The sequence below is a fragment of the Podarcis muralis genome, chromosome 3 (assembly GCF_964188315.1).
Source record: "Podarcis muralis chromosome 3, rPodMur119.hap1.1, whole genome shotgun sequence".
Taxonomy (NCBI): Eukaryota; Metazoa; Chordata; class Lepidosauria; order Squamata; family Lacertidae; genus Podarcis; species Podarcis muralis.
Window position 1 is genome coordinate 63,792,724 of NC_135657.1, and position 26,943 is coordinate 63,819,666.

The window sequence follows — 26,943 nt, forward strand, 5'->3', positions numbered from 1 at the left end:
AATGCAAAGGATATTTATAATATGCATATATACTAAAAATTACATTGCTAGTTTTATTTAGTGTTGGTATTTAAAGGAGCAATATAGCCTTCACCATCGTGTTGGTAATGGAAAGAGCAGTGTTGTCAGATCCAGTCTGGAACAGAGTCCATGCTATTCATAGCTTCATAAATAGGAACGCAAATGTAAAGAGAAAGTTCTGCAGGTGCACCTTGAACTTCTCCTTTCATGGTGCTGCAATGACAGGAGATGTGCATATGCCTATCATCTCCTCATTGCAGCCCCTATGAAGGGAGAAGTTAGAGTTGCACCTGCAGAACTTTCTCTTTACATTTACTAAAGGCATCCCATGACAGATGTGCAGCTGGCAGGGCATAACTGATGGTAGCTCCTGCAAAACAGGTGAAGGGATGTATTACACTATGGACAATTGCACTTTTCCAGAAGGGTCTTGCTTTCTTTTTTCAAACGTAGCCAGACAAAGGCATCCGGCATTCTACTGACAGACAGATCAATGGACAGTTGGCTAGATTCAGCCATGGCTGGCTCCACCATATAGGCAAAACGAGGCAACTGCCTCAGGCAGCAGATGCTGTGGGGCAGGCAGCAGGTGCCAAAGTGTTGGGAGGACAGAGCTGTGTGTGCCATGTGCTTCCTGGCCTACATCCCCCTAAGCTTGCTTTCCACAGAGAATACTTTTCTATTGCCACAGGTGAAGTCAGATTCTGTAACTTATTTACAGGGAATGGCATGAGGGGGCGCCTCAGGCAGGAAAATGTCTTGAGAAAGGCAGCTCCTATTTTGAATAGTCATGACTTTTCTCCGTAAGTTTTGCTTCCTTAAAAATTAAACTCACGAGGCACGCAATGAGTAAGTGGACATTTCAGCATTTGTTTTAACTTGAGCATCATCAGTTTGAGGTCCCCATGGAGAGCAGTTTAAACACAGTGCATCTTAAAAGCTAAGGTTGGGGGGAATCCCTATCCTATCTGCTGCAGCACCAGAGAATAAGCCATTAGGAAAGGAAATAACTATCACGTCACTAGTTATCAATGTCTACTAGCTACAATGGCTATGTTCTGCTTCTACAGTCTCTCAAAGTGTGGAGGGTGCTGTTGAGCTCAAGCCCTGCTTTTAGGCTTCCCTCAGGTATTTGGTTGGCCACTGTGAGTTTCAGATGCTGGACTAGATGCGTCAATGGCCTAGTCAAGCAGACCAGTGGCCCATCTTTTTAGGTCCTTAATAGGTTACCTGTGTAACATGACTACCTGTGATGCTGATTGAACAGCACAAACTAAGGTCCTTCAGCCACACTAGAGCACTTCAGCACAGCTGCAGCGCTGCTTTTCCCCAATTGCCTTGAAGTGGTAATTTTACCTTGAAGTGGAATTAAAATCTATTGCTATATTATGCAGCAATGCCATTTTGTACTGTCTGGTCACAAGGAAGTTCCATTCAGCAAAGGTCTTTCTTAAACAAAGGCTTCCATTTTGCAACCCCAACCCTTTTTGTTTCTTCCTATTGTTGAGGGTTGTAGAATTAACGATTAATAGCCTCCTTTGCCCCTTTAATTAGCTTCTCTAAATTGCCCCAGTCCCAGTTTTCCTTTGGAGGTGGGACAGGAAAGATGATTTAATTACTAATTTCCTCTTATTACTCCTTTCCCCTTTTTATTCTTTTCACTAATGAGAAATAGTGGTTTTTATGGCACTGTTTTACCCCCTTTTTAAGGAATGTTTGTTTGTTTACTAAATTTGTTAGTTGCTCGTTGCCGAAAAGGTCTCCAAATGCCCAAATCACTAACAGCTCAGCCCTGGATCAACAGGAAGCAATAAGGCAAGTTGTGAACATGCAAAATGGAAGAGTTCAATTTAAAGGCACAGAAGCCCTGGAAAGCCTTAATAGCATTTTAGCTATCCACACTGCATAGATCAGCGTTGCAATAAAGTTTTCTCTCAAAATAATCACCACAAAACATGTCTGGGAAACACTGGGAACAGTTCCCTGGAAAGCTCTAGAATGCAGTGGGGCAGTGCTTCTCAAGCAGTGGACCAGGACGCACCTGCGGGCTTCGCTTTCAAGTGGGTCTCAGTGCCACAGCCTGCCTTGTGCCTCCTCAATTGTTGATTCCACCCTCTAGTCATCTCATAGCCTTTGGATTTAACAAGCGCCAGCACCAGCAACTCCTTGCATGCTGAGTAAAGATGCCCAGAGACCTAGAGCAGGGATCAGCAAACTTTTTCAGCAGGGGGCCGGTCCACAGTCCCTCAGACCATGTGGGGGGGGCGGACTATATTTTGAAGAAAAAAATGAACAAATTCCTATGCCCCACAAATAACCCATAGATGCATTTTAAATAAAAGCATACATTCTACTCATGTAAAAACACGCTGATTCCTGGACCACCCACAGGCCAGATTTAGAAGGGGATTGGGCCAGATCCGGCCCCCGGGCCTTAGTTTGCCTACCCATGACCTAGAGCAGGGGTGTCAAACTCAAATTCAGCAGTTTGGTCACCCTCAAAGGGCCGGTTGTATCTGTAGGATGGCATGCGCTCAATATAAAAACAAGTGGAGGTTTCCTGAATGCATGTAAAATGGAGGTTTCCTGTGTAGAATGGCAGGCGCCGCTAGAGGGCAGACGTTCTCTGACTTGTAGGCTGCCGCGCATGCGCTGAAGAGGCGGCTTTCTTGTGTCAAAAAAAAAAAAGCGAGAATAAAAGGTGAAGGCTGGCGGCCGGCGGCGGCTGCACAGGCCACATGACGAGGTCTGGCGGGCCAGATTCGGCCCGCGGGCCTTGTGTTTGACACCCGTGACCTAGAGGTTTAGTGGCAAGCAGAGGGTGAGGAAGGAAGGCGTTTCCTTCCCCTGAGGGAAAGAGTAAGAGAAGGCCTTGAAGGACAGTGGAAAAGGGGCTTCTGATGATGACGTTGATTACTTAAACTGGGAATAGGAAGAAAAGGGACAAGACAGGAAAGTTATTATTGCTATACAGCAGGAAGATGCGGATGTAAAAGGGTGGAGGAATGTAAGAAATTGTGGGGGAGAAAGGTACAAGAAGGTACAAGTTTAGTGTAGAAGGAGAATGGGTAAAGAAATTACAGGAAACAGTTAAACAATACTGTAAAGGGCATGTGGGGGTGAGAAACGAAAAATATGAAAGAAAAGGCCTTCTCTCCTCAGAGCCTCTGGATAAGCAAATGCGAACAAGAACAGAGAGATTGAGCCACAATACCTCAGATAAATGTCTGTACTTAGAGGAAAGCTGGCCTATGGAACTGCCTCTGTGGCTAATAATTTAGCAATTTCCAAAGATGGATTAGATATTGTTAGAAGGTGATGCCACTAATTACCAGTTGTAGTTATACCAAAGTCTCCTTGCATCCGTCACCATTTTGTGACTTGTTCTACCCCTGCACTACTATTTTGTGACTGGTGGGCCTTAGTAACTTTCAGCAGCCTCAAGTGGGCCCTGCAGGTAGAAAGTTTGAGAACACATTCAGGAAGCCAAGAATGACAACATGTGGATTCTCCATAAGAGTGAGTGAACAAAGAGTGGCAATTCCAGGAGGAAATTGGTGCAGAAGCAGAAATACCCTAATGCAAGATGGTTGTATGTTAATACTGGCTTAGGGTTGCTCTTGCCACACCAGTAACATCTACCAGCACCAGACATATTGAGGCCACCTTATTTATTGTAAGCCTTCTAGAGAACTTTGTATGATGGGGCTATAAGTTAATGCCATCTATGAACAAATAAACAAATAAAGCAGAGCAGCATTGGCTCAATATTGGACAGAGAAGGTTATGTGGCATTTTTACTGGAATGGGGGGGAGCAGTTGCTAAGATTTACTCTGTGTTGTTCTAAAGTATTTTTGACCACCTCAAATATATTGGTGCAACCCAACGCAGTTAATAATCTGGAGCAATCTTTTGTGATTATAGGCAGCATAGCTGATAGATGCCCCCCCCCCCCACGTCACTGCAGTACCAGCTGTTCCCTGCACTGTGAGGGTGACAAGCAGGAATAGCCAACCTGGTAACCTCCCAATGTTTTTAGACTCCAACTCCCATCAGCCTTAGCTGTAATGCCCAATGGTCAGGGATTATGGGAGCTGTCCAACAACATTTGGAGAGCCCCGCATTGGTTACCCCAATCTATAGGAATTTAGCCCCTATAGTTCTTATAATTCCACAGAAGAAACCATTCTTATTCAAAACCAATTTAAGTCTGTAATGCAGATATACCCTAAGGGCCTTTTCACACATAGTTTGAAAATTGCTTGAATTATCAGCTCTAGCTCATTACATTCCCTTCCTCCATAAGTAAAGATTTCTCCTGTAGTAAAGATTCTCTTGATCCCTCCAGCTAAAAAAGGGAAAATGCTCTATTACTTGCTTAGAACTAAATCTATACAGCTCAAATTTGATGGAGGGCCAGTCACCTGCTTTAGGTAAAGCATCACAAGTGACAACAGCAGCATATGAAAGTTAAAATATGCTTGTAATCTACCATCTTGCTTCATCCTCCCTTACTTTAACAATAGGATTTCTGAGCATTCAAAAAATTTCATTAAGCTCGTACTCACATGCACACAAATAGTGTAAGAAAGGCTCAAAGCACTTTAATTAGTGTGTGCATAAATGTGTGGACTCTTTGCAAGTACTTAACTGCTGATCTTGCAGTTTCCCCATACTTTCTGAGATAGCCTATTATTAGTATGTACATCATGCTTTTCATGTACTTACAGTGAAGCCTGTTTTATTCGATATTAATTATTTATCATTAACATGAATTGACTTCAGTAGATAGTGATAATGTAACTGTTTTCATAACCTTGGTTTTGATTGGTTAAAAGAAAGAAATCACCATCTAATCAAGAATGCTTAGCTCTGTGTTAGATTATTCATTCTTTTTATTCCTCAAGGTAACATAAATAATCTCCTTTCCCCTATTATCCTCATAACAACAACCTTGGAAGGTAAGTCAGGCTGACCAACTCAGGGTCACTCAGTTTTGCAATGTGACAAAATTAGCTCCATCTGCAGATAGCTAAAATTTGCTTTCCAAAGACACAGATTTCTGTTTTCTGATAATTTTTTAGTCAAACTCCACATACTGGAAAAACAACCTATTCAGGTTTTTCTTCTACACTGAGATATTACTCCAACCCCCCCCCCCCCGTGAGTAAATTCTATCTAAATGTTTTAAACAGCATCAGTTCTTGTACAGAGCATGACCAACCTATCTCCTATCCTGATATCACTCTGACACATTGGGTTCGTGTTGTTCTGTATTGCAGAGGGCTTATCAACATGCTTCTTTCCTCACAATCTTTCTTTTATATTTTCCGTAAAAGATGTAGGACCAAATTAAGCTGTACATCTTTAATTTACTTCCCTCTGTGAGTGGACTCATGTAATATTGTGGTGGTTCCTTCAGTGTTTAGGCCACCCTAAAAAAGGGTGCCGGAACTCACCATGAACACCTCCCTCATTCTCTTAGAATGGCAATGGTGCCCACCTGAGAACTGAATTCCAGCAAGTTCCAGCTGAAAAAAGCCCTGAGTATGAGAATCGCTGGACTCTAAGCAGGGGTGCCAACTTCGGCCCCAGGTTATGGGTACCCAGCATGCACAATGTGATGTCATGACATCACATTGCAGCGTGATGTCATGATGTCACGTGTCCCATGGCCTCAGAACCTGACTTCAGGTGGCCTTGGACAGCATCTCTGAGGTCTCATGACTTCCGGTGGTTTGTGAGGCATCAGAAGTTGCATCGGGGGCCCTGCAGTGAAATGTTTTGTGGGTGCTCGTGCCTCCAGGGCCCCCTAGAGATGGTGCCCTTGGCTCTAAGGATCCTATTTGCATACTTTATCCGTAGTTTGAAGAATTTGCCATGGTCATTCACCAACCATCAGACAACCAATGTGTTAGGAAGTTCACTTTGGTAGGAGACATGAAGAAAATTTGCTCTGGATATTTTGTGGATGTGATTTTTAAATCACAACAGCACCATGCGCTTGGGTCAGAGGAAGCAGGTGGGACAGGTTCAGGGAGTCCCTGTTGCCAAGGTATTGGGAAGAGGAAAGTATGTAATGGGAGGCGGGAGGTAGACCATTCGTGTCTTTTCGGAGACTACAACTAGTGCAGAATGCGACTGCTAGGTTATTCAGTGGGGGAGCCCAATGGAACCATATGTTACCAGTCCAGAAAGAACAGCATTGGCTGCTGGTGACCCACTGAACCCAATTCTGGACAATGTCAGGACAAGCATAAAGGTAAAGTTAAAGGGACCCCTGACCATTAGGTCCAGTCATGACCGACTCTGGGGTTGTGGCGCTCATCTCGCTTTACTGGCAGAGGGAGTCGGCATACAGCTTCCGGGTCATGTGGCCAGCATGACGAAGCCGCTTCTGGCGAACCAGAGCAGCACATGGAAATGCCATTTACCTTCCTGCCTATTTATCTGCTTGCACTTTGACGTGCTTTCGAACTGCTAGGTGGGCAGGAGCAGGGACCGAGCAACGGGAGCTCACCCCATCGCGGGGATTCGAACCACCGACCTTCTGATCGGCAAGTCCTAGGCTCTGTGGTTTAACCCATAGTGCCACCCGCGTCCCCAGGACAAGCATACAGTCCTAAATGGCTTGGGACCCAAGTGCCTAAAAGAGCACCTCTCCTAATATCAAATATCCTGGGCCATATAATTGGCATGGGGGTGGGGCTATTGGTCGTACTGTCACTAGAGGCTGCCCAGTTGACACTGACCTGTGAGAAGATCCTAAGTGGAACTACCTCACTTATGGAATGCCTACCCTGTAAATGTGCACCTGTCTCCCTCACTATGAACTTTCAGGAAGAACTTAATAATATTCCTGTTTACCCAGGCATTTGATGGCTGAAAGATTCTGTTCCTGGCAACCTTGACATTATTAGCTGTGAGGGAATGTGACTGCCTTATATGCTTTTAGATGTTTTTAAATCTTTTAAATATACTTTGCTTTATTTTTAGTAGTATTGTTCTACCTCCTTGGTGTTTGCTGCCCTGGTCTCCTTAGGGAGAGAGGGATAGAAATTTAATAAATGGAATGAAATTTTTACTGAAGATGCTGTAGCAAAATTTGAAACATCTGTACAGTCCTGGGCTTTTTACGAATTGTTTTCAGTGGGTTCTAAAGTGAAATTTGAAATCCAAAGCAAATTTAAAATGAAAAGCACAACCATTTAAAACTGCACTGGCTGCGGTCCTATGCACACTTTTCTAGGAGTAAGTCTTATTGAAAACAGCAGCACTTTTTCCTGTTTCGGTTGTCAGTAAATAACCATATTATTCATGCAAAACCTACAAAGATTGCCTTGTTCTAGCTAATTCCAAAAAAGCTTTTGGCAGTTTTAAGCAATAATCTTCTGATTCATTTCGTATAAGAACAAACAGCAAAGATTCTGTAGCACCTTAAAGACTAACAAATGAATTGTGGCAGAAGCTTTCATGGACCAGATCACTAATCTGTAAAAGGCAAGCCATCACCACAATATTAGCCTTAAATGTTCCATACAGAAATGTTGCTTTTCTCTGCAGTAGGCTCAGAGGGCTACCTTAAGGCTGTGTATGCACTTTGCCTTTAAAGTACATTCATAGCATATTCCCCACCCCCTCAAAGGATTCTGGGCACTGTAGTTTATAAAAGGTTGCTGGAAATTATGGCTCTGTGAGGGGTAAATTATAGTGCCTAGAATTCTTTCAGAGGGAGAATGAGCTTTAAAGGTATAGCACGTGCAATCTATGGAACCTCACTTTAAGAATTTATTATATTCAGGAGGATATGAGCAATAGTCCCAAAATGCAAAACTATTAGGGGTAGGAATCACTGAAAAAATATTTCTGGATATTGCTCTCACTCCTTCAGCAATGCAAATCTTTATACATCCTCTCCAAAACTGCAATAATAAAATTTTCTTTTTGAAAGGTGAGCAGTTGCAAGTTCAGCACAGAAACACTTTGAATAAATTTAGAGGAGAAAAGAAAAAATAGCATGACTAAAGGTGCTTACAACATTACACTAGCTCACAAATGATAAGATCACTTAGAACAGTACTATATCAGGCTATATCAGGCTAAATCAGGCGCGGGGAACCTGCGGCTCCCCAGATAGTGTCAGACTTCAACTCCCATCAGCCTTAGCCAGCATGGCGAATGATCAGTGATAATGGGAGCTGTAACCCAACATCTGGACAGCCATGGATTTCCTAGTCCTGGCCTAAAATATTTGTGTGAATGCAACCAAAGTCACTCCAATGAAGAGGTCAGAGAGAGAAGCAACAACATATATATGAACGTAACAGTTTTCTCATATGTATACGCTGACAGCGAAAGATTGTTTTAAATGAACAAATTCTTTCCTGCCTTGACATCATTTTGTGGAAATACACCTAGGGGGATGGTGATGCAATATGTCTAACGTGGCCTAGTTGTGCGAAGTACTGCTGCCTTAAGTCACTTGGATATTTAACCTGATCAGTTATGTTTGCCCTCTAGTGGTAGCTCTTTTGAACACAAGCAAGACATTTTGACTTGCAGGTCTGCTGCGATCATGGTATGCAATAGCGTACCGTATTCAAAAGACCTTTCCATTTGATTCTTAGCATTTCCATGACATCATAGAGAAGGATGGTACTTTACTAAGTTTTAATCTGAGGAGACTGATATTAATGGATTTCATTTATGATCATTAATTTCAGTGGGTCCATTCTGAGTTAAACTTAGTTGAATACTGCCCATTAGGTTTAATTTCATTTGTCTACACAACTTTCTCACTTCATAAACTTATATTCTTATAGGGCTTTTTTCTTAATCATGCTGTTCTTTTACAAACATATTTGCTCCGTAGTCTCCCAGTTTTGCCTTTGCGATATACTGTTATTAAAAGACTGCTAATAACTTCACCAGACCTTAGAGAGAGAGAAAAGACTATAACTCAATGCAACCATTTTCTACAGAAAATATGTTGTATGGCACCTCCAGGATTGCTGACATTAATAGGTTAGCAGAAAACTGCTTCTGGATTGGCTAGGTATAGTAAGTGCCTGAAGTCTTGCTGGTCAATGGCCAGCTCACCTGTGAGGCAACTTCCATAGGGGCATCAGGGCCCAATGCAGGTCTTTATTTCCCTCTTGTTCCTGATGTAGATCTTGACTCGTTCCTTCTTCCCTGGCGGGAAGGAAGGCACCATTTTGTGGTTCGCCTCAGGTGCCAAAAGGTATTGGGCCAGCCCTGATGATATCCAAAATTACTTGTACTTAGAGTAAACCCATTAATTTCAATCCACTTAAGTCCATTGGGTTTACTCTTAGTATGGCTAATGTTGGGTATCACTCAGAAACTCCTGTAGACTACTCTTCTGGGTTTTCCTGCTTAAAAGTTTCAACACTTCCTGGATTTAAATTGTCTCCTCTTCCATCTTCCAAATCCTAGACCAAGCTTCCTCGAACTCGGCCCGCCAGATGTTTTGGCCTACAACTCCCATGATCCTTAGCTAGCAGGACCAGTGGTCAGGGATGATGGGAATTGTAGTCTCAAAAACATCTGAAGGGCCGAGGTTGAGGAAGCCTGTCCTAGACACTTAATAATATGGATCTAGAGTTCAGCTTCTGGCAATGCCTCAACATCATCTCAATTAATACTATCCCACTCAAACCGTTTATTCAACCTAACCTAGACTTTTATTTTGCTATCATCTGCAGTGAGTTAGTTCTGGTCTAGTCAAGGGTTTTCTAAAGCAATTGATCTTACGGGATAACAAAATGGAAATAGTTTATTACTAAGCTATAGTGTACTGACTAATGCCAACTATAGAGACCAAATTACAAAACAAATGTTTCTAAGGTTTGCTCATACTCTTTTTCTTCTGCTCGATTATCCAGAAAGTTTCTGAGAAGCAAAAGCACCACTGGCTCAGCATATCTACACAATAAATTGATTGCTTTGTGCCCTCAAGTGATGAGAGGATACACAAGAAAGCCTAAGAATTATGAGAAGGAACACCTTGTTGCTGGAACAAAGGAAGCTGTCTTATTGGTCCATCTTGTCAGACCCATTGGTCTATCTTGCTCAGTACTGTCTACACTGACTGGCAGTAGCTATCCAGGGTTTCAGGCTTGCTGGAGGCATTTCGAATCCTACTTGGAAATGCTAAGGATAGAACCTGAGACTCTCTGCAGGCAAATCAGAGGCTCTACTGCTGAGCTACAGCCCCATGCACAGACCCCCCCATCATACCTGCAGGTTATGTTAAGCTTTTAATATTAGTAACTGTTATGTACTGAAGTTCTCACCCTGGGCCAGCAGGGGGATACTGTAGATAGTTATGCAAATAAGGGACCGAAAGTGACGTTCAGTGATTGGATAGTTTTAGAGAATTGTTACAGTTACATTGTACTGGAGCTCTATATAAGCAGGCTGACTGAACCCTTCAGTTCAGTTCTGTTCTGGCCTGTGAATAAACAAGAGTTGTTTGAAGAATCGCTGTGTCGTCTGATATGTTCACCCACAACTTAACAGTAACAGCCTATGGGTATTCTTCATATGATTGTAATATGACAAACCAAGGGTTTTTTTTTTTGTACAGCAGACTTCACTATGCATCCCAAAGCATTTCAAAGTGATTTAAAAGTTATCAAAAAAGCAACAACAATAAGCACTCAGGCTCTTTCATTCAAATGCAGAAACAGAAAGATCATAATCCTCCGTCATCTACTCTTGAAGTTGTTCCTCCAAAATCAATAGAGTTACTTCAAAATACTCAAGTTTTGGATTATAGCCTAAAACAGCTGTTCTGCCTGTCTAAGCTTTCCCGGGAGTTTGTACCGTAATCATTAATAGCAAAGACTTGAAAAGGCAATTGATTTCAATCAATATGGAAAGCGTTGCAAACAGCAGGCAGCAGCCAACCCAGCGCCTATGAACAAAAGCTGACAAAGGTCAAAAAGGAACGGAATTATTTTCACATGCTTGAAGTGCAGGTGGACAGGAGAAGGTACATTTTGTGAAATGCAAAGCAGGGAGGGAACATCAGCCCCCACCCCCACAAGTAAGAAAACAGCGTATGGGGTGCAGAAGGTGTTATGTACTGAAGTTCTCACTGTAGGCCAGCAGGGGGATACTGTAGATAGTTATGCAAATAAGGGATCGAAAGTGACGTTCAGTGATTGGATAGTTTTAGAAAATTGTTACAGTTACGTTGTACTGGAGCTCTATATAAGCAGGCTGACTCAACGCTTCAGTTCTGTTCTGGCCTGTGAATAAACAAGAGCGGTTTGAAGAATCGCTGTGTCGTCTGATAGGTTCACCCACAACTTAACAGAAAGGGAGCCCAAACTCAAGTTGACTCCCACCTGATTTTAAATTATTGACTACTCCAGCAGCCCTCTGTTCAGAAGGACTCTCCAATACTCCAGAGAGGCTTGGAGATGCGGATGGGTGGTCTTAGGGAAGAGAAGTGGTAAATGTTCTTTCTGTGAACTATATTATGCTCATTTAAGATCAAAGCTACTGTGTGTGTATGGATAAATGCTCAGGCACACAGTTCAAATCCACCAGGAGCCATGGGTTCAGTATTGTGGGCCTAATTCTGTGGATCTCTTTCCGGCTGAGATCAGACAGACCCCATCTCACTCCCGTGGAAATTCAGGTGCTTGGTGAACAGCTTTGTGTTGTTGTTGTTTTTACTTCAGCAGACATGTTAAGAAAACCTTTCTGCTGCTGCTGCTGTTGTTGTTGTTGTTGTTGTTGTTGTTGTTGTTCTTCTTCTTCTTCTTCTTCTTCTTCTTCTTCTTCTTCTTCTTCTTCTTCTTCTTCTTCTTCTTCTTCTTCTTCTCCTTCTCCTCCTCCTCCTCCTCCTCCTCCTCTGATATTATTTCTACTGTATCTCTTTTGTAACCTCATTGTACACTGCTTAGAAACAATGCTGTTAAGTGGTATATGAACTGGTTGAAACAATTAATTAATTAACAAGTCTAGTGGCTCCTTAAAGACCAGCAAATTTATAATGGCATAAATTTTTGTGCATAAATTAACTGGCACAATTCAAAGGACAAATGGCTATAGAGCAGTTGTTGGAAACCTTTGGACCCACTGATGTTGCTGAACTACAACTCCCATCATCCCTAGCCATTGGTCATGTTTACTGGGAATGCGGGTTATGCTGTAGTCTAAACCACTGAGCCTCTTGGGCTTGCCAATCAAAAGGTCGGCGGTTCGAATCCCTGCAATGGGGTGAACTTCCGTTACTCTGTCCCAGCTCTTGCCCACCTAGCAGTTTGAAAGCACGTCAAAGTGCAAGTAGATAAATAGGTACCGCTGCGGTAGGAAGGTAAACAGCGTTTCCGTGCGCTCTGGTTTCTGTCACGGTGTTCCGTTGCGCCAGAAGCGGTTTAGTCATGCTGGCTGGTTTATGTGGTTATTTATGGCCTCTTTTGTAAATAAATAAATAACACCAAATCCAAATTTAGAAGGTTAGTTTTGTTAGGCTAAATCAGCAGTGTCTTGTAACACCTTTAAACAAATTTATTGTAGCATAAGCTTTCACAGATAAGTGATATTTCATCAGTTGACAGGGCGGACGGGACGTACCATTCTTTCCAAAGAAAACAACAGTGGGTCAAAATATCTTGGCAAAACAATATTTACACATTTAAGTACTTCTGATCTAAATATGATAAAAAAGTATTTGCTTTTATATAAAAAAAGAATTCAATTACAGCTTATTGTTTATTGTTTACTTCCAGTTATGGCCTCAGGGAGGGGCCATAGCTCAGAGAATATGATACTTGATATGCAGATGGTCCCATGTTCAGTCCCTGCTATTTCCCATTTGAAAATAAGCTCCTGGTAAAGGGCAAGTACAAATTTGAAGAAGATCTGCAGAAGGGACATGGAGAAGAGTTAAGAGCCTCGGATATAAGATCACCAGGTTGATGGACTAGAGGGAATGGACAGAAAGGACTAACAGAACCCGAGACCAGGAAGAAGAGACGGTGGATGAAGATTGGAAGAAAGTTTTAAAAATTTATTTAAAGAAACATTGTAAAGTTAATGAGTCTTAGGAAAATGTTGGAATGAAACTATTTAGCTTTAGTAGAAATGTTATAAGGAGATAAGTTTAAATAAGTCCTAAATTTTTAGGGTTTTTTAAGTGAAAAATTTAAGGGTAAACTGTGTCAAGATAAATTATAGAACAAAATCTGAGAAAGAGGGAAAGGATTTGCTGAAACAGCTAATTGAATTAGAATACAAAAAAGGGAGGTGTGAGGAAGTCGAGGAAATAAGTAAATGAAAGATAAAGATATGAAAATATCGGATCTGTTTTTTTCTTTTCTTTTTAAAATGTTTTTGTTTTTAAATGTTTTTGCTTTTTCTTTTTTTACTGATCTGTTGTATTGGTTTTTCATTGTATTTTTTTTTTTTACTTTTTTACTTTTGAAGTATTGTAATTTCTATATTGTTTGTTTTTTTCTCTTCTTTTTTTGTAATTGTTAAACTTTAATAAATATCATTTAAAAAAAGAAAGAAAAGAATATAAGCTCCTGTATCAGATCAGGAGGTTTTCAGAATTACATTGCCAGTCAGCATAAGACAGTACCAGGTGAGATCAATCAATGGCCTTAACACAAGGCATCTTCGTTACACACACACACATATATACACATACATGTTCATTGTAAATGGTGATAGTAAATGTATGTTATGATTTGCAAAAGAAATCAAAAACAGGATAGTCGTGCCTCCTCTGTGAACTGATATCAAACACTCACAATAGAGAGAAAATGAAAAAAAAAAAAGAAAATACTAGCTACATGCAGTTTCATAATAGCAAAGTGTGCAAGATGTGGTGGGGTTTTTTTTAGCTGAGCATGTCGAAAAGCAGTTTGGACTTTTAATGAGCTGCTAAGGATTGTCTGGTTGGACTTCAGCAGCTTAGAGTTGGCTCACAGATGGCTTTTGCCCCAGTTCACTTTAATCCAATAATGCTATTCTGCTCCGTCTCACACTGCACACCCAGTAGTGCTTTGTGAGTGAAAAATTGAGGCTTCTTCCAGCTGATATTGGTATGAGAAATGTAACTGCATCACTGCTCTTTTGCTCATCATGTGTACATGGCTCTCAAGATAAAAATTGCTGAGACTAAGGTAACAAAAATCAAGTTGGCATTGGACTCAAGGTCATTGCGTAGAATTTGCTATATGCGACATATGGCAGGTATTTGGAAGAACCATTGCCTTTACTCCAATAAGCTGTCTTGTATACTTTTGTCGTTCTTTGACTCTTGAAAAAAAATTAGTGATGCAGGTGGGAAATACTTTAAAGCATTGATAACAACTGCTGGGACATAAAGAGGATTTTGTTTAAAAAATATAAAGTTTGAAAGTGTTTTCTAACATTGTCTGGAGCTCCTGAAACGTAATTAATTGCTGCTGTGTAAAGAAGCTGTATAAATGCCACCAGTCCTCATGATCTGGCGTAGTTCTAAATGTTTCAATAGAATAGCTTCAAACAGTGCTTTTCTAAGAAAAAAAATGTTTGGGGTATTCTCATTTTCCTACTTATATTGAAATACTGCCCCTCAATGAGGCCCAACTTAGATTTGCAAAATGTTTAGGGGTATGTGTCCCCACCCCCAGAAGAAAAGCACTGGCTTCAAACCAAATTGTGACTAACAAATCACTGAAGCATGCTGGATTATTTTATTATTATTTCTAAACAGAACAAAGTTTTTGAAATGCACCAGATATGGCAGCAGGGATGGGAGGTAGGTAGAATACCAAGACATATAGCAGGCATAGGCAAACTTGGCGCTCCAGATGTTTTTGGCCTACAACTCCCATGATCCCTAGCTAACAGGACCAGTGGTCAGGGATGATAGGAACTGTAGTCATAAAACATCTGGAGGGTCGAGTTTGCCTATGCCTGACATACAGTGGTACCTCGGGTTAAGTACTTAATTCGTTCCAGAGGTCCGTTCTTAACCTGAAACTGTTCTTAACCTGAAGCACCACTTTAGCTAATGGGGGCGTCCTGCTGCCACCGCGCCGCCGGAGCACGATTTCTGTTCTTATCCTGAAGCAAAGTTCTTAACCTGAAGCACTATTTCTGGGTTAGCGGAGTCTGTAACCTGAAGCGTATGTAACCTGAAGCACATGTAACCCGAGGTACCACTGTATAGGCTTACTAATCACCCTGTGATTAAGTGATGTCTTGGATCAGGACCAGAGCATTTGGCCACCAGGTAAAATAAGGTTACCAGATTTTTTTTTCAATGAATCCGGGGACACTTTTCAACTTCCTACTAAATAGATGCATTTTGTCAGGGGACTGATTTGTAAATCCGGGGACTGTCCCCAGGAAACAGGGACGACTGGTAACCTTAAGCTAAAATAGCCTTTTGGCATCCTGTTATAGAGAGTTCATTCTTTAAATATTTCACATACATTTTATTATCATTTACAGGATTCTCTCCAAGTAAGTGTAACGTTTCTAGTATGGTGACAACTAGAGTTTTATTTGGTCTGCTGCATGAAGTTTGCAAACATGAGATGAGGTGGATGGAGAACAAATTGTTGTTGTGGGATTTGGGCCTTCGCTCAAGACCCTATATAGCCATGAACACAAGAATGAGTCATTGGGTCCTACAAAGTGGTAGCTTAATAAGCTGTGCATGGGGTTTCCCATCAGCTTTTGTTGCCCTAGCAAACAGGGATGAAAATCCAGCACATGTTTTTGCTTCATCAGAAATCCAGGCAAGCAGGAGAAGGTAATATTCAAATGTTCAAAATGGACAAGCTTACCAATAGTTTATTGTAGTAAACTGGCATTTAGTAAACTGACGTCTGTAATTGCACAGTTTCTCACAGCCTCAATACCCTTACGGAAAATGGCACTAATGGGGATTTACCTCATAGTGTTGCTTGCAAGATCATAGAATCTAGGGAATGATCTGAGAGCTAAGCAGGTTTAGGTCTGGTCAGGGCTTGGATATGAGGTTGCTTGGAAATCCTATGCAGATGGCCTTGAGTTGCATTATAGGAAAAAAAGAGGGACATAAAGGTACTAAAGTAATAATAATAATAATAATAATAATAGTTTAGGGTAAGATGTCTTACTGCTGAGTTATTGTTTTCTGGGTAACTTGAAAGTGAGCTTCATGTCATTTTTCCTTTACAGGTTGTTTTGCTCAATCTCCTACTATGTGTGATCATATTCTACTCTGTGTATTATGTGGTCCTATGCTTTTGTTTCACAGCATTCAGGTAGGAAAACTTTGGCAATAATCATGAATGAATGAATGACTATGTGACTACAGATGTAGTGCAATGCTGACAACATTTTGCTCAAACATGGCCTCAGATACTTTGGGTGGAATTCTTTAGCATAATAAAACATAGTATGGTAGCTAAATGTGTCCATATAAGCATACAGAGTGGATTCTTGAATTCACTCTAAAATACATAATGGCTTTTAAAACATCTTCTGTGAAAAGTAGAACAATTAGCTAAAATTGCTTTAGCAAGACATTAAAAGAATTTAGGAAATCAGCACACATGCACAATAATTTGCCTGATTTAGTACTGTATCATAAGCTTCTTGTACTGGGATAAACTTTAAAATTGTCCAACTCTTCACAGGCTGCAGATGTTGGATGGACTGGCACCATTTGACTTCAAGACCAACCCATCATGGATTCACTCATATTATTTAGGTAAATGTTCTTCCTTGAAGTCCTTATTCTTAAGATGGTCTTATTCTTAGATGGTTTCTCTACTGAAATACTTCAAACACTTGATTTTTTTTAATGAAGTTTAAGTATTATACAGATCGTATCATCTTATAGCAGGGTTAGCAGGGTTAGGGAAACCTTTTCAGCCTGACTGAGGGCCAAATTCCCTTCAGGGAATCCTTCTGTGGGCCGTAGGCAAAAGTGAGGAAAGAAACAAATGTGAATTTTACCTCTGTACAATAGAGTAGTTTGTACACACAGCCCTCTATCCTCCACACACGCAAGGAAGAGACATTATGAGCGCTCAAGGGCACATTTCAGCCTGGCAAAAATACTCAAGGAAGGTGTAAAGCAGGGCTCGTGAGAGGTTTGGCTTGGGATTGTGTAGTCTGGGGGAAATTGTGAGGGCCACGCAGTAAGACCATCAGGCCTGCATTTGGCTCCTGAACCCGAGGTTTCCCCATATCTGCTTCATGGTTTCATAATTTTATATTGTATGGCATTACTAATTTCAAGTCAATGATATTTATTTATTTATTCAGTTTATATCCCACCCTCCTGAAGGAGCCCTGGGTGGCAGACGCAGCAACAATAAAACATTAAAACAACTAAAAACAGTTGAAATCATTAAAAAAAAGTTTAGTGAAGTACTAAAGTACATAGCAGTTTGACAGTGGAACCAGTTACTGAGGTGGAGAATGGAGAGGTCTTCAAGCAGAGGCTGCAAAGCCACATGTTGGGGATTCCTTAGCTGGAGATTTCTTGATGACCTGCGATGCCTTCTCCAGCAATGTGATTCCAGAGGTCTGTATGTATGACTTTTCAGTTGGGGGCATTCACATTTGAGACGTTACTTGAGATGCCCACCCAGAGCTAGCCCTGATAATATTGTTAACACATCTCACAATTACTCAGCATTCCTAGTTTATATGGAAATATTCCTGTCATGCAAAACAAAAGAACATATCCCAAAGCGAGGGGTTCAGGCCCACAAAAGGATGAATAAAGGAAATAGGGTTCTGAACATTGTGGGTCTGGAGGTTCCCATTTCTGAAGGCATACACCCAAGATTTCATTCATGCACACCAGGGATGGGGAACCAGCAGTCCTCCAGATGTTTCTGGGCTCCAAGTCCTGTCAGCCCCAACCAGTATGGCCGAATGCCAGGCATGATGGGAGTTGAAGTGCAGCAACATATGGAAGGCCACAAGTTCCTCACACCTGAACTTGTTAAGCATGAAATGTTAAGCGTGAATGTGAAAAGCAGGTATATGAAAGCACATGTATCGTTCAGATATACTAATCAAATAGCTAGGATTGGTTGTGGATTCCTGTTGCTGTATAAGCTGTGAATCGTCTTGGCTGTGATTCTTTATAAAGCTATTATGGCTCCCCTTCTGGGCTAAAAGAGAGTGATTTACATTAAATACATACATTTTAGTTATTTTATGGTCTTTTCCCCTTAAACGAAAGCTAAATCGCTATGAATGAAACCTTTTAAAATGTAAATTGTTTTGAGAAACATCTCAAACACTTATGGAAACAGAAAATGTGAGGAGATATGCTACTGATTTGCTTTTAGATTAAAATAACATTCAGGGAGGTGATTTAGTTACTTGGGGTGGGGGCTGGCAGCAAAGCCATGTGTAATTGTAATAAGTGACTTATTGCATACAAATCTCATCTCAGTCTTATTGATATGATGTTCTAGCATACACTGGGTCCTCCCTGCCCCCGGCAAGCAGTAACAGAGATTTAAATATGAATTTGCATGATGGCTTTGGGCAAGCATCTTTTTCTGAGGCCCTCCTGCCTCCAAACACTTGTTGAGACCATTTTTTTATAGGCTTGGGTAAAAGGAACTGAAAATAGCACTGGAGGAAAGTTGAAAACCAGGAGTCCAAGCCCAGGAGATCACAAGCTGGTAGCTGGATAATAGAATCAACACTTTGTCAATCTGATTCTGAAGCCTTTGCAATCCCTGCATGTCAGGAGGTGCCAATGGCCCTCCTGGCTGGCAGAGTTACTCTGGAGCGTAAGAGCACCACAGCTTGTAGTGTCTAGGGAAGACTGCAACATCTGTAGGCTACCATACCCCCCCAGCATTTCTCTGATGAAAATAGGGATGCCCCGTTCCATAATGATAATTTTAATATTTATATCCCACACATCTTATTGGGTTGCCACTCTGGCCAGCTTCCAACATATGTAAACACAAAAGAAAACATTAAGCATTTTTTAAAAACTTCCCTATACAGGATTGCCTTCAGATAGCTCGTAGGTTGGATAACTCCCTACTCTCCAACATTTCTCCAATGAAAATAGGGACATGCTAAGGAAAAGTGGGATCAAATCAGAAACCGGGATGGCTTCTCTAAATTAGGGACATCCCTGGAAAATAAGGACACTTGGAGGGTCTGGGCTACGTGTGGCAACCTTTCTCAGTCTAAAGGTCACATTGCCTTTTGGGCAGTCCTCTGGTTAGGCCAGAAAAAAACTGCACATTTTAAGTTTGTACAGTGGGCTAGTTTCTAAACACATTCTCACACCCCTCTCTATCCAGGCAGGCAAGAATAATTGTAACAAGGACACATTCCAGCCAGGCAAAAAACCCCAAAGAGGATATGAAGCACAAGTCGTGAGAGGTTTAGCCTAGAAAGAGAGTGTGTAGCTGGCCTGGAGAGTGTCCCAAGAGCCAGGTAGAAAGACTTCACCACCCTGCTAAAGCCCTTGTAACTCACCAAACAGGGCTGCAACACAGAGAGCTGTAGATTTCTGGCTCTTTTAGACCTGACAGATCGACAGCTATTGAGCAGTCCCAAGACCACTCTTCTTATGGGTCTCACCTCAAAATGTGGGGGAAGTGGTTTTTGTGGTCCATCCTAAATTAGGTTTTCTACCTCCCAACCAAAAGTCATAGCCCTGTACCTTTTAAATATTCTGAGGCATCTTGGAACCAGTTAGATTGTTTTTTTCCTGTACTAGGAGGCTTTGGAATTCAGCGCACCCTCCCTCTTTCTCCTCTCTCTGAGGTGGTTATCCTCAGATGGAGTCACTGGGGCAAACACTGCGCCCTACTTGGTCCCTCAGGGCCTCATTTCAAATGGGTGTTCCACTGAGGGAAATGTGTCTAGACAGAAAAGATGCCAAGGGATTGGAGCAGGACCCCATTATGAAGATGATGAAGCCAGCAGTTAATGGGGGAGTAACTGAGCTTTCATCTACATATGTTGTGCTTTAGTACTCAAGTCATCTGTCTTGGCAGATCACAGAACAGAGATAAATGTTAAAGTAGTCGTAGCCCTCTTAATTGGCGTGTCAGCTCCCCAATTAGTGCTTCATGGCAAAATTAACCAGTGCAGCATCAACAGTGGCCCTAAGGTCTTTTGTCAGCTTCTACCCGCATCTGTGTTAATACAGAACTCACAAATGTGCAGCTTCATTCTCTTCATTTACCTCTGTGTGCTAGTTGCTCACATACTGCACTAATATGACCATTCCATCACTCTTGAACTCTGCTTACCCACTTGTATTCTCTAGATTATTATAGCATTCTAGTCTATAGATCCTCTCTCCAGCCCACAGGTCTTTTACAATACTGCGCCCATGCCACACTTTCCCAATAACCAACAGCACCACTTTCTAGCATTTGTGCCAAGTTTTAAAGCAACTTCACCAAGTTGTTGTGGATTCCTGAATACAGCAGCTAATCATTTTGGGATTGCCAATCTAGTCATAATGCAAATAGGGTTGACCACGTGCAACTCAGGAAAATTGTGATTATTATAGACAAATTCCACTTTGATATAAACTTGTTTTTTAAGAGCAGGTTTTTTTTTTACCTTTCATAGTTGTGTAGCCAAAACCAGATAATATAATTTTATCTATGTCTCAGAGCAGAAGCATATAATAGAAAGTGCTTTAAAAAAAAAACTTTTATGATTTTAAGCCATTCAAGATTTTTATGAGTATATCCTAATTTTTTTTTAAAAAAGTAAAAAAAAGTTTAAGGTTTTTGAGGAAATGGCTCGATTTAAATGGGTTTATTTTTACCTCAAGGTAAAAGACATTGTGTGTCCCTTGTAACACCTGGTGTAAACACGTGCCGTCATTGAACTCAGAGTCCTGGTCCCCACCATCACCACATGGTAGCCAATGAAATTGAGCTAAGGAGTGAGGGACTTTGTGCATGATGGCAGTCAGGGCTTTGTTTACTAGCAGCAGTCATGAATTCCTCATACTGCCTAGTCTGTCCTTGATTCAACATATATTACACAAAGGGGAGCTGGTACGCTGCAGAAAGTAGCGAATGGCGTGGTGGGGCTGCACTGCTTATCTGACCTCTATCCAGTTGAGTTGTTACAGCAGTGTTTCCCAACCTTTTTTGGGCAAAGGCACACTTGTTTCATGAAAAAAATCTCGAGGCACACCACCATGCCAGATGGGGAAAGGTCACTTTTTACTTATGTAAAAAAAAAATAAAAAAAATAGTAACAGCATAGAAGGTAATGGTTAGGCTAGCATCCCTCTTCCAAATATGCTAGGTTTTTATTTGCAGGGACTGTTCTACATGGGAAAGCATTCAGCACTGTCATTCTCCCATCTGCCATCTGAATTGGTACTATTCTGGGTCAACTTACTCTGCTGCATGTGTAGATGAAAATGGCACCAAGTGTGGGGGAGGGGGCAGAACAGGTTTCAGATACAGGATATTAAGCATACACGTACTTCAGATTGAACTGGTTGCTTGCTTTGCAAGTTTTCATTTCCCAAATGACTGCCTTGGCAAGCGCAATACCTACCAGGCTCAACGCCGGTCTCGCGCTCTCAAGGACCCGGGAGGAGGAAGGCGTGAAGGGAATCCCGAAGGCGCGAAAACCTCGCGCATGCGCAGGCCTTCCGCCTGCGACAGCCCAGTAGGCCGGCCGAAGCGAGCGGCGATGGGATGTGGGATGTGGGAGCTCGCTCGCTCGCCGCCCCGCATGTGCCTATGTGGGGCACGTTACAGCCCCGTGACGCCACGCAGGCAGCCAGGCAGGCAGACGGCGAGAGCCCCGCGCTGGACGGCCTCTCCTCGCCGCCGCCGCCCCGCCTCTCGCCGCCCGACTCGCCTGCCTCCCTCCAGGCAACATCTCGCGGCACACCAGGCAACGTCTCGCGGCACACTAGTGTGCCGCGGAACACCGGTTGGGAAACACTGTGTTACAGCTTGCCACGGCAGAGAGAAGAGGAAGGGCGAGAGGACAGTGAGGTGAATGAACTGGATTGTTTCCACTGGAGCACTGGATTGGATTTGTGCCACGCCAGCCTCCCTGTCTCCATCTTAGCATATAGCAGCGACTCAGCTGGAGGGAGTTCGAGTGGGGCCATCTGGTATTGCCTGCAAATGTTACTGGCTTGGAAGCTAGGGCTTTTCCCATTCACAGAAGCAGAACCACAAGTCCACTTTTGAGACTTTGACACTCCCTACTTATTGTCTTACATTTATATCCCTCCTTTCTTTCCTCATGGAACCCTAGAAGCTCCCTATCCACATGCTGACCAGACCCTGACGTGCTTTAGCTTCAGCAAGTTGGTGGCCTTACCTGTCTTAATCCTAGAATTGTAGCATTAGAAGAGACCCCAAGGGTCCCAACTCCCTGCAATGCAGGAATCACAACTAAAGAATCCCTGACATACAGCCATTCAACCTCTGCTTATAAACCTCCGATGACAGACAGCCCACCACTTTTTGAGGTAGTCTGTTCCACTGTAGAAGCGCTCTTTCTTCTGACCATGCGTTGTCTCATCCTTCATGCAAATCGTGTGAGCCAGCTTCAGTAAAATTAGTTGGATGGGATGGTGGGATGGCAGGTTTCCTTGCTTCTCCTTCTTCCCCCAAATCCTAGAGACTAAAGGAGGAGGAGGAAAGAGAGGTGAAATGACTGGATTGTGAAACTAAGCACTGAGCCCTCGATTCCTTCCCATCTCTTGGTCTAGGGTTTCCTGAATGCTGGTGTGGATAAAGAAAGCCAGTTAAGTCCAGGGTTATCTCCGGGAGAGCAGTAGATTAATTACAGTAATGACCACAGCAGCTGCTGAAGGTCTGAGTAATAAATTAGAGGGACACTTCTGAATTAATATCAGGAAAGTATTATTGCTTACCTTTTCATAGATCTTATTGCAGTTATGGCAGAGAGTAAGAGAATGGATATAAAAAGACTATGGATCTTCTCTAATCACTCAAAAACCTTTTTGTCTTTGTTAAAGTCAGTGGATGTTTACTATTAATTTTGGCTGATGAAGGATCAGCTCCTTGAAGGATAAGGTGGATTGTCTTTCGGTCTTGATAGAGAACCAACTGCTCAAGGCAACATTTAACTGTGTAAATTTTTAAGTTCATTTCCTTCATGAGGTTACTGCTGGTCTAAGCAACAATAAGTACCCATAAACTACTTTAATTTAGTGCATAATGGGATCTTGTTCATGGCAGGCAGGAGACTACAGTAAATACTTTTGCGGGGGAAATTACAGCGGCAATTATGAAAATCTCCCACATTCAGAACAATAAGGACTTTAAAAATATATTCATGGTGTTTAAAATGTTACAATGAAATCTGTCTGCAAAAATTTGTTCATATGCAAACTGTCAGCCATCCTAAGTTATTGAGAAGTCATGTGGTGTGTAGTGTATCTTTCTGCTCCCTTTGATGGGTACAGCATCCATAGGCAATTCAAGATGTCCTGCTGCCTCAGGATTGTTTTGTTTTGTACCATGCCTCCTTCCTTGAAAAGCATCATCTTCCAAACTTTTGGATTGAAAGTAAAGGTGACCTCCTGGTAGTATTTACTTTGCTATTATCTTAGATGGTGGGGCTGAAAAGGCAGTCTTGCAGACATGTGGCATGGTGTGTAAGGTGTTAAGAGGATCACCAGAGGAAATCCAAAATCCCTTTAAAAATGTTGCTATGGATTTCCACTTCCAGATCGATACAGGCAGCACATGGGAATTATTTCATTGTGCTAGCATGTGGCTAGAATTCAGACTCCCCAGTCAAAGCATACACATAAATTAAAGCAGGGCTAATGCAAGACTATTTTTCTACCTGAGGCAAAGGACAAGATGGCATCTCCCCCTAGACCATGTACAAAAGTCAAGACAGGTAGCCAGATGTTACTTCAATACTGGTTCTGGAACAGCATCTTCCACCAAGGACAGCAGCCTGGCTTAGGGGGCCACAGGGTAAATGCAGTTCCATTTCCCTGCCTTCTGCTGTCTACTGCCTGGAACGTCTGCTTGCTTCTCCCTAATGATAGAGCTGGCCCTGAATGAAAGAGATACGTGTCTCCCATAGCAACTCTGTATGCCTCCTTAATTGCAAAGAATGCTTAGCAAACTGAGCCTGGAGCTGAGGATAAATACAACTGCCAAGCAGTGGATAATTTAGCAGTCTTGGGACTAGCAGCAGCCATAGGATACAACTTCCCATCCACTACTGTAACTCATTTTCTGTTTGTTTAGTTCTTCTAGTGTCACTGGAAATAACCTATCTCGTCTCTGGACTGCTCTTTGTCTTGGTTGTAGAAGAATGGGTTTGGGATTATGCAGTGACTGTTACAGTCATTCACATCACCATAACTGCGGCTGGTACGTATGCTGTTTAGTTAATAAATCCACAGAAAAAGAAGTATTGTTGATTTAAAACAACAACTAACACAGTTTTTTTAAAGCAATGCTTTTGGCTTTACTAGCACTACTTGGATTATTGCCCTTGCTTCTGTGTCTTGAGCTCTTGCCGAAGTTTCACTCGGTCAGCCATTAGGTTCTCCCTGCTTAGTCTTCTTCGCAGGATTGTTCTGGGGATGCTCACTGCAAACAACCCTGAGCCTGGCGCTATCTGTAGAGGCAAAATTCTGTTTTCAGATGTAGTTTGAATCCAAGACAGCGCTGCAAATTGACTTCTGACGGGCTCACACTGACAGCATTGATAAACTGATCAACTCTGATGATGAGACCCCTCTGCTACATTTGGAAATTCCTGATGGGAACTTCCTAGTGTGAACAAGCCAATTCCTGCTGATTTTGCACTGCTGGGCAGTGAGCCACACTTGTAAATGAACTACCAGGAGCCCATTTTAACCTCCTGATTGTTCCTTTGTGCCTTTACCTGCTGCACAGCTGATGTTACATATGTCTAGTGGGGTGTGGCAGTGTTCAAAACTCCCATTGTTCTAGGTGCATTTTGCGATGGGATTTCACTAGCACGAGCAGTTTCTGAGCTCTGGGTGCAGTATTGCGCCTAAGATTTCAGATTAAAACTTCAGAGTGGAAGGAAAGGAGGACCCTTTTCAGCTTCCCCATGTGAAAAATGAACATAATATTTTAGCTGCAGTTCATTCATTTTCAGCTTTGTATTCTTGTTATAAAAAAGCACACCTAGACATTCCGTTGTAGTGCGCATAACCTAGGCTTAAGGTGCCATTTAGCTCCTGGCTTTCATATCTCAGTTTCTAGCACTGGGGTGTGAGTGACTGAGGTTTTACGGTGTTGTTTGATATAATATTGTGATTTTTGTCATGTTGACATTAATCCTAAAATGTAACTTTTCGTTTTGCAGTTATGTCTGAATTCCCGCTGACATTGCACTGGTGGGCAGCTTTAGGTATGAGTTAAATGGTTATGATTTAATTATCCAAAATAGCACAGCTATAACTGTGGGTTAAACAACAGAACCAAGGACTTGCTGATCAGAAGGTCGGCGGTTTGAATCCCCGCGACGGGGTGAGCTCCTGTTGCTCGTTCCCTGCTCCTGCCAACCTAGCAGTTTGAAAGCACGTCAAAGTGCAAGTAGATAAATAGGTACCACTCTGGCGGGAAGGTAAACGGCGTTTCCGTGTGCTGCTCTGGTTTTCCAGAAGCGGCTTAGTAATGCTGGCCACATGACCCGGAAGCTGTACGCTGGCTCCCTCGGCCAGTAAAGCGAGATGAGTGCCGCAACCCCAGAGTCGGCCATAACTGGACCTAATGGTCAGGGGTCCCTTTACCTTTTACCTTTATAAAGCATAGGAAATAAAAAAGACCCTGTCAGATCAGGCCAAAAGCCCATCTAGCTCAGCACTCTGTCCTCACAGTGACTAACCAGATGCTTATGGGAACCCCTGAAGCAAAACCTGAGCATTCTCCCCACCTGTGAGAGCCAGCAGCCAGTATTCAGAGACATACTGCCTCTAGCAGTGGAGGCAGAACATTGTTAATGCGGCTGGTAGCCACAGACAGCCTTATTCTTCATGAATTTGTCCAATCTTCTTTGAAAGCCATCTAAACCGGTGGTCATCACTATGTGAAAAAGTACTTCCTTCCAACATTCAGCTTCTTTGGATTGCCCTAAGTTCTAGTATTGAGAAAGAGGGAGAAAACATTTTCCCTGGTCACTTTATCCACACTGCATAATTCTGTACCCCTCTATCATAATCCCCCTCCTTACTTGTCTGCTCTGTAAAATAAACCCCCCTGAAACATAGCCCAACCAAATATATGCATCTCAAAGCATTGCTGCTTTCCATTGCAAAACAGGTATTTTAAAATTCTTGCTAGCCGCTCCTAATACTAATCTAACATATTCTTGTATTATTTACAGGTTCAGGCCTAATTTTGATGGTTTGTGTTGGACAAAGTTTGGCTTACTACCTGTTCAAAGACAACTTTATTTATCCAGTTCTAGATAATTTCTGAAATGCATTTTTTCAGTGCCTACGTTGCTTTTTGAAAATGCACATGGATGTGTGGGCCAATGCTAGCATGCAGTTTTAAGTAGATCAGAATTCTATACACTGTCATAACCCAGGTGTTTGCTTGTTTTGTATAGGAATAACTATTTTTAGTCAATAAAACTGCTCTTATCACCAGAAAGCTCTTTCCGATGTTTAGTCAGATTCTCCTTTGTTGTAACTTGAATCCATTGGTTCGGGTTCTGCCCTCCAGAAGAGAAGAAAACAAGCTTGATTCATCTTCCATGTGACAGCCCTTTGGATTTTTGAAGGTGGTTATCATATCTCCTCTCAGTCTCCTTTTATTCAGGCCAAATGTACCCAACTCTCTCAACCATTCCTCATAAGGCTTGGTTACCAGACCCTTCATTATCTTGGTCACCCTCATCTGCACATGTTCCAGATTGTCAATACAGTGTCC

The 26,943-nt window shown here is 42.2% G+C and overlaps 1 protein-coding gene across 1 annotated transcript; it reads left to right on the forward strand.

Annotated features, from left to right (window-relative positions):
- Nucleotides 1–16,226: 16,226 nt before the first annotated feature.
- TMEM244 (transmembrane protein 244) lies at nt 16,227–26,551 on the forward strand. The gene is made up of 5 exons (XM_028723403.2): nt 16,227–16,308; nt 16,684–16,757; nt 24,277–24,402; nt 25,373–25,417; nt 26,393–26,551. Exons 2-5 carry the CDS (start codon nt 16,691–16,693, stop codon nt 26,485–26,487), a joined length of 333 nt encoding a protein of 110 aa, XP_028579236.2. The 5' UTR covers nt 16,227–16,308; nt 16,684–16,690; the 3' UTR covers nt 26,488–26,551.
- The last annotated feature ends 392 nt before the right edge of the window (nt 26,552–26,943 follow it).